This window comes from Orycteropus afer, unplaced genomic scaffold (genome assembly GCF_000298275.1).
Source record: "Orycteropus afer afer isolate SDZICR_OR568_19922 unplaced genomic scaffold, OryAfe1.0 scaffold00040, whole genome shotgun sequence".
NCBI lineage: Eukaryota > Metazoa > Chordata > Mammalia > Tubulidentata > Orycteropodidae > Orycteropus > Orycteropus afer.
In genome coordinates, this window is record NW_006921627.1 from 7,287,768 (window position 1) to 7,301,119 (window position 13,352).

Consider the following 13,352-nt stretch of genomic DNA (forward strand, 5'->3'; position numbering starts at 1 on the left):
CCCACACCTGTGGTTTCCAGCCAAACAATGTACAGGCATGTGAGTTAAACATTTACCTCAAGTAGATACACTCCTTGGAGAGAATAATCATGGGAGAAAGAAGGGCTGCTTATGTACAGGTAGACAGCTCAGGGGGCAGCAGCCCATGGAGGGATGGACACTGGGAAGAGGTAACTATGGGGAAGGGGTAGGAGGGGAGCTGTTGCATTGTGGTACACTGTGGTCAATGACATGAGACAGAGTATATGTGAACTGCTGTATGGAAAGTGAATGTGCTCTGTAAATCTTCACTCAAATCACAATAAAATAAATTAAAATAAATAAATAAATAAATAAGATGTAACTTTGAAGACTAAGGGGCACCTGACCCAAGCCATGGTATTTTCAATTGCCTCATATACATGCAAAATCTGGACAATGAATAAGGAAGACCGAAGAAGTGATGCCTTTGAATTATGGTGTTGATGAAGAATATTTAATGAACAAATCTGTCTTAGAAGAAGTACAGTCAGAATGCTCCTTAGAAGCAAGGATGGTGAGACTTCATCTCATGTACTTTGGACATATTATCAGAAGGCACTTGTTCCTGGAGTGGGACATCATTCTTGGTAAAGCAGATGATCAGTGAAAAAAAAAAGAAAGACCCTCAATGGGATGGATTGACAAAGTAGCTGCAACAATGTCCTCAAACATAACAAGGGTTGTGAAGATGGCATAGAACCAGGCAGTGTTTTGTTTTGTTGTGTATCAGGTATCTGTGAGTCAGAACCTACTCGATGGCACTTAACAACATAACAATGGACCCATGATTGAAATAAGGTGGTTAGACGTGTTAGCCTTTTGATGCTGATGTCAAGGTAAAAACATCACTTTCCTCCAACCCAAGGTTGGAATGTCTTTTGAACAGAACAAGGGGATACTGCACGGTTTAAAAGCAGGAAAAGTATGCATCAGGGCAGATTTCTGGGCTTGGTGGCCAGTGAATCTGAGCTTGTGAAGTCTCTGGGATTCTCATTAGGCAGCTGATTAGGGGACAGAAGGAGGCTGCTTGAGTCCCCTTGCCTGGAGGTCTTTAAGAATAGGAGAGACACCTGTCTATGCTGGTGTAGGTGGAAGTGGGGGTGAGAGTGCTGTCAGTCATGCACTGACATTTCTGCATATACCCGGAAACTCTCTTTTGACAATTTATTTAGATGTGGTTGGCAGGAAGAGTGCTTGGAGCAGGTGGGCTTTGTTTGTAGACAGCAGTGAACCTTAGAGGCTAGGAAGGTGGGGTGGGTTTTAGGATCCAGGGTTTGAAAGGCACAGATTACATGTTCATGATCCTCCTCCCCTTCCAAATGCTCAGGCTGCTCTTTCTCTCCATGACCTTGAGCTTGCATTGATTTTCTAAATGCACACATAGAAGGCTGCTTGAGTCTCTATCCAAACCACTGGCATTCGATCAAGCCAGTTCATTGCAAAGGGGAAAGTAAAGCATTACCACCATTAGAGATCACTGGGCGCAATGTAATGCATGATAAAGCCTATCAATGTTGATCAGATGAATACCCTGGGATTGGGCCCCAGACAGCGCATATGATTGTGGGACAGTTCTGATTCTTCCTGGTGAACGTAAAATCTACTTTCTAGTAATTCCAAGTGAATGGCCTTAGTTCTGCCACCGAAGCCACATATAAGGTCATATATAACTTTTTCCCATGTGATAGCTTTTCAAGTATTTGAAACACGTGTATTATGTTCTCCACAGTTTTATCTTTAGCACTGGTTCTAAGCAGCAGCATTAGCACATCCTGCATCCTCGTGGAGGAAGGTAAGAGCATGAAGGGCCAAGAGAAAATTACTATAAAATGGATTCTTTTACAATACATAGATTCCAAAGGCCCCAATGTAGTTGAATATCTAGAGTACATTGAAGTGTCACAAAATCTTTGCTCTTTGGATTATTACTGTCACTCATTTCTTCAACATATACACATAGTAGGCACTGAGGGTATAACAGTAAACAAAGCTGACATGGCCTCCACACTCATGGAGATTGCAGTCTTATGGAGGATGCAAGCAAGTAGCATTTGGAAAAAAAAAAAAAAAGCATTTCTATTGCAGTGTGAAAAACACCATAATAATGTAAGTCCATGCTGTGGTAGCCCTTAGCACAGGTTAGATAGTCAGGGAAGGCTTCCCATAATAAATGACTTTGAAGGATGAGAAAGAAAGAGTTGGGGAAAAGGGAAGGAAAGGGTATTCCAAAGACAGATGCTGCTGAGGAAGATGACCCTAACATTTAGGTGTTGAATATGCCATGGGCTCAGAGGAGAAGGATGAAATTAATGGCAAATACAGAGGATTGTAAGCATCATTGTGCTTTGAATCATGCAGGATGAATAAGCTGTAGAGCAGGATTGGGGCTGTGAAGTGAGAGTCATGCTCTGTATCCTTTTTATCCAGTTAAGAGGTCAGAGGGCACAGCTGAATCCTCACACAGGCTGGGCCAAGGTTGGTAGGTTCAGTTTCAGAGCACAAAGAAGCAAGTAGGGAAAGCTATTTGTAGGACTGAGAAGCAAGCACACAGGATGTCAGTGGAACTGGAGAAAGTGGTTTAGCTGTGGAGTTTACACAAATTATGTCATTTAATGAGGCATAGGATAGCCTGCTCTATACATCTTTGTCTCACTCTGTCAAATTAAAGACAGTAATATTCTGAGATTCACTTATGTTGCTAAGTGTAGGTGATGAAATCCACTTCTTGGTATGGATTTGTTATATCAGTTGGTTTTTCTTCTGACCCCTAGCTGAGATCAGCAATCCTGAGGAGCTGTGAGGGGGTTCTGATTGTAGGCAGGCTACAAGGACTGGGCACTCACCCAATAGGAGTGTTAGGGGGTTCAATGAGTCACAGGGGAAACCCAGAAACTTCTCCCCTAGGTCCTCACCTCCACCTTTCTGGAGACAGCTACACTCTGATTCTTCCTCCCCATGTCTCCTGTCCTTGGCCCTCAGCTCCTGACGCCCCCTACACTCACTGGAAACAGACTGTCTTCTACTTGGAAGATTACCTCACAGTCCGGAGAGGGGAAGAAATCTATGGAACCATATCCATGAAGCCAAATGCCAAAAATGTGGTGAGTGTTGAGGCAGCCTCTGTGTGGGCTGGGGGCAGAGAGAAGAAACATAGAGCTGAGTGCTGGGGAGCTCCTCTGAATGGTTCTGAGTACCTTGTGCCCACTCAAGAGAGTTCCTGAAGGAGGCAGTAGGAAGTAGGGTTTGAATGTGCCTGGACATAACTGAAGGATCCCAAACTTGGCCACTCAAAACTCAGAAATTAGACACTTTCTCTAGATTCCCCTCTGGACTCTCTTTCCACCTTGAGGACAGATTTCAAGTCTTCATGTGAGGGACTTTGAGAATGGAAGATGTTGCTATGGGGTTTATCTCCTTTAGCAGGAGCTGGGCCAAGAAAGAACAGTTTCTGGTGGCCTGGAAGATGTTGGTTTACACTTCAGCTGGCCTGGTGGGTTGGAGCCTGTGTGATCCTCTTTGAGCAACTTTGGGTGTGGGCATGTGCATTAAAAAACTAGAATGCTTTCAGGGTTATGCCACAGAAGACTCAACCACCCACTTTGTTTTCTCCAAGATAAAATCAGAGGGAACATTTTTCTATTATAACAGGAAGGATAGAAATCTTAGAGATCAAATAACTTCCTGTAAGGATAATGAAGCAGCAGAATAGATTCCCGAGGGCTGTTGGGGGAAACTCCTTAGTTAGAAAAACCACTACAGCCACTCATGCCTCTGGTTACTGGGAGGACACCTGCCTGGAGGCAGGGGAGCAGTGCCTGTATTCTAAGTTTGACCCAAAGTCAGGGGGTGTCTTGGATGGTCTGTTAAGTGCAGCATGAAGAAGTGAGACTCATGCAGGAAGGCTGGAAAACAGGTAGAATTCAGTACTTACAGGTCCCAGAGAGGAAATGACAGCAAGTATACAAGGAGGGCCACACAAGGGGTTGCACCTGGGGACAAGGCAGCAACAAACTGGAACAGTAGGAGAGAGCTTATGTGTGGCAAGCTAGATGGGATCTTCAGGTTAGTGTATGCTGAAGCTTATCGGTCAGTTTAAAGTTTCCTTGCGTGGTGCAAACAGTTTGCCCTTGGCTACTAACCCAACCATTGGTGGTTCAAACCGACTCATCAATGCTTACCTCCTGTCATAAGATTAAACAAGAAAAGACAAACCCATTGCCATTAAGTCTCTGTGGCTCATGGAGACCCCATGTGAACTTCTCCGTAGGGTTTTCTTAGCCATAATCTTTACAGAAGCAGATCATCAGGTCTTTCTCTGTGGTGCAGACTGTTTGTGCCACCCAGGGACCTTAACATTACAGCCACTGGAAACCCTATGCAGTGCAGTGCTACTCTGATACACATGAGGTTGCCATGAGTTGGAATCAACTCTATAGCAATGAGTTACAGGTAGGACATCAATGCAGGACTATCATAGGAAACCATATAGGTAATGGTTGGGAGGACAAATTAGAGCCCCAAACTGTTGAGAGGTGTGTGACAAAACAAGACCAGGACTAACCATGTCAAAAACTGGTGAGAGGCCAACTAGGAGAAATGAATGGTTGCCCAGGCAGCAAATTGGCCTATGATACACCATAACTTCCTAATCAGACCAGTGCTATGACCCTTTTGCTTTTTCTTTGCAGCGGGACCTCGATTTCACAGTAGACTTGGATTTTAAGGGACAACTGTGTGAAACATCTGTATCTAATGACTACAAAATGCGTTAGCACATGTGGGAAGCTGCAGAGAGCAAGCGAGCGAGAAAAGAAACTCTCACCTCAGTCTGCTGCACTTGTACTAAGGAAACCTGTTTGCAGGACTACACACTTGAAACCTGGAGTTGTAAACTCTGCCTGGAAGATTGCTGAACTCATCAGGGCTCTCGTGGGCCTTGCCTCTGGACAGAGAACCTCCGGCTCCTGGGCTCTGCTCAGGCAGCCTTTCACAAAGGCTTTGTTGCCGCCAACAAAGAACAACCTTGAGTGCTGTGGCTGGTTCCCCAAGGATGGAAAAGTACACATGTATACCCATTGTCCTCCTTAACTGTGAATCTCTGGATCTTCCAAGTTTTGCATGCTGCAGGCATCTAGGACAGATTGCTTCCACTAGAACCCGGAGACATAGTGTCTTTGATAGCATAAGCGAGATTATCTGTCTGTGTGGTGGCGTGTGTGTGTGTGAATGTGCCTACAGCATATGTATTAGTTTATTTACCCACAGCAGCTGTATATGCTTGCATATACAACCAAGTGGGTATACTTATGTGTTCATTCAGAGGGGTGTGTGTGTGTGTGTGTGTGTGTGTAGAATATATATTACTCTCAGAGGAGATTCTGTTGCTTTTGAATAGGAATTTGTTTTGTGATTAGTTCCTCCCCTTTCCCCACTCCTTAACAGATGTTAAGCAGCTATGAAATATTCTCTGTATTAGCTCTGGTCTCCTTTTGATTAGACCGTGGCTCTGAACCCTGAGATAGACCACGCACCCTGTGGGCGCTCAATAAATATACATGAGAGTGAAGCGAGGGAATGTCTGTGCTCCTGGTGCTCTGGAGTGGGTGGGCTAGGGATGGATGTCAAAGGCTATCACGGGACACAAAATCCAAGGAAGAGCTACCTACATGTGTTCACACTTGCTCATTGAAGGAAAGGTCCACGGGAGAAGGAGCTGTGGAGTAGGACTGACCTAAGAGCTTCTCATCTACAGATTCTCAGGTGAGTAGGAAGAGGGAAGCTGGGGTGGAGGCACATAAGCTAAGTAAGAATGCTCCAGAACAGGAGACAGCACATAGCCCAGAGGGAAGCCAAGGTCAAGAGCAGAAGGATCTGGGCTTGTTAGGAGGATGCAAAATGCAAACCTCCAGTGACAGATGGGTGGTAGCAGCCATGAGATGAGAACGCCCTGTCTCAGAAGTGAAGAATAACCTAAAACCAAACCAAACCAAACCAAAACACTCCACCAGGCCTGGAAAAGTACATTTTCTTCCCATCCTACAGATATTCTGTTACCACACTCTGCCTAAGACTAGAAGTTTTCCTGACAGGTTTCTAACGGAGAGCAACAGAATGGTTGGCTCAGAATGGAAATTCAGGACAGCCTTACACCAGCTAAAGGGAAACAGGCAATATCTCCAAGAAACCTGGCACAGGTCTTGATGGAATGGAAAGAAAATGTGTTATTTACTCTAGGAGAGACATTCCAGGTGTTGTGAAGGGAGAGGGACCATTTAGAGAGTGTCTTGGTTTCCTAGTGTTGCTGTATTAGAAATACCACAAGTGGGTGGCTTTAAAGAACAGAAATGTATTTTCTCACAGTTCTGGAGGCTAAAAGTCCCAATCAGGGTCTCAGCTGTGTCGATTTCTTCCCTGTGAGTAGTACTGGGTGTTCCTTGGTTCCTTGTCTTACAGATGATCAGACATGCTGTCTTTCTTCCCCTTTTTCTGCTTGCCCCTCTCAGTGCCTATGCTGCTCTTTTTATAACTCAGAAGTGATTAGATTTAGGACACACCCTACACTAGTGTGACCCCCAACTGATTGATTGATTGCATTATGTTAGATTCCATTATGGACGGGGATTACATTGATTAGATTACATCTACAGCTATAGGGGTTAGGATTCAAATGCTCATTTGAAGGGGACACAATTCCATAACAGATAGTAAGTAGAACTGATGAAACCTGGGAAGGAGGAGATGCAGAGGAGCCCAAAAGTTTGGATGTGTATGGCTGGAGAGTACTGGTGGGGATGGCAGTGCCCTTAGAAAACAACAGAAGCCAGTGGAGATGACCCTTACACATTCATAACCCTCTGACATCTACATAATTTATTGATTTCTCCAAAGCTCTGGGAGTTTGGCACAGAGATATTACCCACCCATTTTGCAGGTAAGGCATATGAGAACTAGGGAAGGCAGAGGAGTTAGTGGCCAAGCCTAGCCAACATCTCAAGTCCCAGTTCAACGTGCCCCCTACTGCCCCCTGCTGATTCTTCTGAACCTCAAACCTAGAGAGGAAAACTGTATCTAAAGAAAAATAAAGTGAAAATAATTTACTGCTTTTTGCCTATATATATTTGATGAGAAAAATACATAAACTTATAAGAGGAGACAACAGATTCGTTAGAAGAGGAAAGGAAGTTGAAGAAGGATATCAGGTAGCTATGAGTATCTCTCTCTGAGGCTGATTGAGGGGAATTCATGAATGATGGTGGTGAGAGGCAGGGAGATCCTAGATTCGACCTACTGCAATTTGGCTTAAGCTTGAGCAGGGAGCCCATGCAATTCAGTGGAGGATTCCCACCTGGTCATCTGGGCAAAACCCTACATTGTTAGGAGCACAACAGAGTTGACAAGGATGATGAGCTTCTGGGAGCCCCAGGCATTGGGGGCCTGCAGACATCCCTCATAACTCTGGGCATGCTCTAAGCAAAAGCCTAGCAATCTTCTGGCCAGGTCTCTTCAGTCATCAGAAGAAAAGAAGATCACCCCATGGATCTACCCTGGTCCTGGGTCTTCAGCCTTCTGGAATGGCTACAGCCCCCACCAGAGCTTCACACCTTTCTGCTCCAGGGATGCAGAAGCAAGTAGAGGAGGCCTGAAGGAACAATTCCATAGAAGCCTCCTTACTCCTGCCCATGGGAATTCTCCAGCAGGAGTTGTGATTTTTTCTAATTCAGTGGAAAATGAGCAATATCTGCTTCGAACATGTTCTGAATGGAAGTCAGTGTATAATATGGAGTCTCGGCATGACAACAGAGATGTTGCAAAGATAACTTCACTTATGAAATCTGTGTTTCCCACTCTAAGTCTTTGCTTTATTTATTTGAGACTGTACAAAACCCACTAGTGGCTTTCTTCCCTGTTACTTTTCTCTCTCCTTGGGAAATTTCTCCCTTTTGTTCTCAACTCACTTCTCCCCAAACCTGCAGTTGTGGTGTCTCTTTTGTGATATTATTTAGGTTTGTTTACACATGGGTCATTCTGCTTATTCTGAGGCCTGTTCCTAACATGGTCTCTCTCCTCCCCTAGACCACAAGTTCCCAGGAATGGGAAATGGCTTCTTTCTGCTTGTGTTTTCCCCTAAACAGATTCAGGGTACAAGTAGGAGGTAAAAAGGGCAGGCGACTCCAGCACATACCTCACTCCCATAGAATGTGTGTCAACGAGCCACTCTAGGACCACCAAGGCCAGTCCTTTCTTCCTGTGTTCCTTGGAATATGCGGACATTTTATTTATTCTCATAAAAGCCACCCAATGGAAGCTATCTCCCTTAGACAGTTGTTGCTATAGTTAGTTGCTGTCAAGATGATTCTGATTCCTGGCGATCCCATGTGTTGAAGAGTAGTACTGCTCCATAGGATGTTCAAGGCGGTGACATTTCTGAAGCAAATCACAGGGTCTGACTTTTTAGATGCTTCTGGGTAAGCTCAAACTGCCAACCTTTCAGCTAGTAGTCAAGGGCTTAACAGTCTGAGCCACTGAGGGACAGGGGCCTCCATAAACTTTATGGACTGAAACGAGGTCTTTGCCAGGCCTCACCTGATCTCCTGCCCCTGCAAACTTTCTTTCCTTTTGGCACAGTACTTGGCATCCCACTCCAGACCTCAGTAGGATATGAGCAATTGCAGACAGCCCAGCCCATTCCTATTCCTTAGGGTGGTCACTTTATCCGGAGTGTGTCCCTGACCTGGTGGCTAGTTCTGACCACTGGGCTTCTGCCATGCCTTGATCTCAAGTCTCAGATTCCATATGGTATGGGAGCTCTGTCTTATTCTTGTGAGCCCCCCTCCATACTACACTGAGGGTTCCCAGCCTAGTTTCTGGAAGCTTCTTCCTGAAAATACTTTTTTTTCCCCCCCTGGATACTTGCTACTTACCTGAGTCTGCAATAGCACCTGCCTGAATACCTTGTTTCTAGCTACAGCCCCACCTGTAGGGTACCCTAGCTTATCTCAGACCATTGGGCTATCTCATGTCTTACCCACACCCTTGGCCTGTTTTTTGTATCTTCCAGGTAAACCTGGTTTCCTGAAGATGCCTGATCTCAGCTCCTGCCTGACCATACTGGATGAGCTTCAGAGATCAAAACTCACTGCTGTCGAGTTGAACCCGACTCATAGCGACCCCTCCTTGGGTTTCCAAAGTGGTATCACTACAGAAGTAGATTGCCTGATCTTCCTTCCAAGGAGTGGCTGGTGGATTTGAACCACTAGCCTTCTGGTTAGCAATCAAATGCCTTAGGCGTTATGCTACCAGAGTTCCTAAGCTCTGCTAATACACATTTATTGGCTACTTAATAGGTTCCAAGCCCTGGACTAGGCACTGAGGATATAGCAGCGAATCAGACATTGTAGTGAACTTCCCTTGTGGAACTTACTGTCTGGTTACGAGACTCTGGGCAGGCCTCCAAACCAAACTCACTGCCGTCGAGTCGGATCCAACTCATAGCGATCCCTCCTTGGATTTCTGAAGCACTATCACTACAGAAGTAGATTGCCCAACCTTGCTTCTGGGGAGTGACTGGTGGGTTTGAACCACCAGCCTTCTGGTTAGCAGTCAAATGCCTTAGGCACTATGCCACCAGAGCTCCTTGGGCAGGCCTGCTCCTGCCCAAATACTTAAGACATGAGGTTCTTCAGCCATCCTCCCTAACCAACACTAACCGTACTCTAAGCTACCCTGTGAGTGATCCATAGTTTTTAGCTTTGCTAAACAACCCTGTGTGAGGAAAGCTGGTAAGGTGTGTTGTTTCCTCAGTCTATCTCAGCTATTAAACTTAGGAAACAGAAAGGGAATTATGCTCAGTTTGCCCTAATCTATGTGGATTCCACAGGAAGTCTCAGCCTGTCATTTTCAGAGTAGGCCAGCTCTCCAGGAGGCTCAGGGTCTTTTTTTTAATGTTAACAGTAGGTCCTTTTTCACTACTGAAATACTACAAGGATTTTACCAATGATTATTTTTGTTAGTTGCTGTTGATTGGATTGCAACTCATGGCTACCCCATGTGTTACAGAGTAGAACCTACTCCATAGGGTTTTCTCAGCAGTAATCTCAATGGAACTGGATTATCAGGTCTTCTCTTCCATGGCACCACTGGTTGGGTTCACCTGCCAACACTTAGATTAGCAGTTAAGTGCAATTTGTTTATACCACCCCAGCACATTAACAGTTTGCACCACCCGGGGATTTACCAACAATTAGCCTGTAGCTAATACTGAAAGCTCAAGGGTCTTGTTGTCATTGTTAGTCTTGATACCTTATGTACAGCAAATGAAGTGTTGCCTGGTATTTCTCCATCTTCATGATCGTTGGTAAGCTTCTTAAAATGCTAGGTGGCTCCTGCTGACCTCACCTCCAAAGGCAAGCATCAGTTGCTTGACAACTCTGTTAGATGACATGAGTTTTGGAGCCAAAGGACCTATTCAAATATTTGCACTGCTATTTATTAACTAAGTGACTTTGGGCAAGTCACTATACATCTATGAGACTTAGTATTTTCATCTACCAAAAAGGAGATGACTGAGAATGAAATTAAATGAATCCAAAACATACTTGGAAACTGTAAAGTACAAGGGAAATTCCAGTTGCAATAGCTATTGTAATAATCATTCTGCCCTGGATTACAATTTATGGGCTATTCAGATGCTTAAATGTTACTGAGAAGCTCACCTGGATGCTAATACCTGAGACCTGAGGCCCTTGAGGATCCTAGGGCAGCAGGTGCCAAGGTCAGAGCCATGGTTAGCAGTTAGCCAGGCTGTAGGGCAGTTCCTGGGTAAGGCTCCCACTGCTGGCAGCCTGCTCTCCAGTCAGTGCTGCAGACTTTGGTCCAGGGTTTGGGGGCAGCAACCGACTATGATACACATGCAGAGTTTGCCATAAGCCCTGAACAGAGTGGCTTGCTTTGTGGTTCTAGTTCTTTAACTCTTCAAAGGCTCCAAAAATGCCTTGTTGAGATCTTATAATCCATCTCTCAGCCCTCTGGCAGGCAGCCACTAACTGACGTCAATACACATGTGTTCTTCCATTAGAATTAAAATATCCAGGATTATAGGCTCCACAGCCCCACCTGGGCACTCTCAGCAGGGCAGCACCTTCCAGCTGCCTACTAGTCCATCTGTAATCACAAGAACTTCCCGGCGACCTTGAGCCCAAGCTTAGTGCACTATGACTAGTGCCTGGTTTACATCTCATGGGGAAGAGCAGTAGATAATCAAAAGCAGTAGATATTCTAAAACGTTCATTTTACTTCCCTGGGAGAATTACTCTTCTAGTCATATTTTGTTTTGGTTAATAATGTATTGACTTTTCCCTCTTTGATGGCTTAGAAACACATTCTGATATATCCTGGCTGTTTGGTGGTGCAGTGCCTAAGACATTTGACTGCTAACCAGAAGGCTGGCAGTTCAAATCCACCAGCCACTCCTTGGAAGAAAGGTTGGGCAATCTACTTCCTTAGTGATGCTGCCTTGGAAACCCAAGCAGGGGTTGCTATGAGTCAAAATTGACTCAATGGCAGTGATTCTTTTTTGGGGGGAACAGAAAAAGTACATTAGGTAAAAACAAAGGAAGTCTGAATAAAGTATGACTTTAGTTGAGTATGACTTTAGTGAGTGGCATGGTGGCATAGTGGATCAGGCACTTGGCTGCTAACCAGAAGGTCAGTGGTTCAAACCCACCAGCCACTCCACAAAAGGAAGATGGGGTGATTTACTTCTAAAGATTTACAGCCTCAGAAACCCAATGGGGGTCGCTATAGGTCAGAATCGACTCAATGGCAGTGAGTTTGGTTTTGGTTTTAGTTTATAATAATGTATTAATATTGGCTTGTTAATTGTGACAAATGTACCATACTAATAAAGATGTTAATAATAGGGAAAACTGGGAGTAAGATATATGGGAACTCTGTACTACCTTTGCAACTTTTCTGTAAGTCTAAAACTATACTGAAACAAAAAGTTTATTCAAACAAACAAAAACCAACAGATAATCCAAAGTGTTTGCTTTACTTTGGAATTCAGCACATGCTGCTTTTCTCAGAAGTATTTCTGTAGCTATATCTTGTTTTGGTTAATAATATATTGAGCTTGCATACTCAGAGCACCTGTTCCCTTTAGTGGCCAATGTTAGTGGCTCAGAAGCACATTCTGGGGCCCAGCAGGGGAGGAAGTCTTGGGGACCAGGCTGAAAACCTAATCTTGACTGTAATAACACTCACATAAATGCTTGAGAGATGTCTGGTGACAATTAATGGAAAATATCCAGCCACCTCCCCATTGTGAAAAGTTGCCATTAATATGACAAACATGTGCCATGATGGCATTGTGAATCAAGAGGCATTAGAAGAACAGAACAATGGGGATCAGTCTCTGGGCCCAGGGAGGGATTAAGCCGTTCAAGAGAACATCTGTGCAGGGAGGAAGGAACAAGTTTTAGAGATGTAGAAATATTGCCTTGTACACACAGCTGTATGGTCTAGGAATAGCATGTCACCAGGTGACTTGGGAAGGAGCTCTGGTGGTGCTATAGTTAAGATGCTGGACTGCTAACCAAAAGGTTGGTAAGTTGACCCCACCAGCTTCTCCACAGGAGAAAGATAAGGCAGTCTGCTTCCATAAAGATTTACAGCCTTGGAAACCGTACAGGGGTTGCTATGAGTTGGAATTGACTTGATGGCAGTAGGTTTTTGGAGGTAACATGGAAGCTCTATTTGGGGACAGGAAGGAGATACACTCACTGCCTGAAATTGGATGCTGGGCATGGCTTTCAGGTAAAGCATGGGCATCATTTCATTTGCAGTTCACTGGTTCCAATTCCTGTGTCACGCGGAACTGAGAGAACTAAGTGAGTGGCCTCTTCCAACTTCTTTTATTCAGTGGATATTTCTTGAGTCCCTGTTATGTGGCAGATTTTACTGCTCCATAGGAGCTCTGGTGGTGTAGTGCCTAAGGCATTTGACTACTAACCAGAAGGCTGGCAGTTCAAACCCACCAGCCACTACTTGAAAGGAAGACTGGGCTGTAGAGATACTGCCTCGGAAACCCAAGGAGGGAGTCACTGTGAGTTGCAATTGACTCAATGGCGGTGAGAGTTTTTATAGGGTTTCCTAGGCTGAAATCTTTACAGGAGCAGATTGCCAGGTCTTTCTTCCTGCAGAGCCATTGGTGGGTTTGAATGGCTGACCTTTCAGTTAGTGGCTGAGTGATTAACCATGGCTTTGTGACCTTACACTATTGTTGTTGTTGTTGTTATGTTCTGTCGAGTCGGCCCCGACTCATAGCGACCCCT

General features: G+C 44.8%; 1 protein-coding gene across 1 annotated transcript in view; it reads left to right on the top strand.

The window, feature by feature from the left end:
* The window catches only part of PRMT8 (protein arginine methyltransferase 8), a 194,194-nt gene extending 189,401 nt beyond the window's left edge, over positions 1–4,793 (top strand). The window contains exons 9-10 of the mRNA XM_007937071.2: positions 3,001–3,122; positions 4,710–4,793. Of these exons, the coding sequence (XP_007935262.1) occupies positions 3,001–3,122; positions 4,710–4,793 (206 nt within the window). The remainder of the gene's footprint in view (positions 1–3,000; positions 3,123–4,709) is intronic.
* The last annotated feature ends 8,559 nt before the right edge of the window (positions 4,794–13,352 follow it).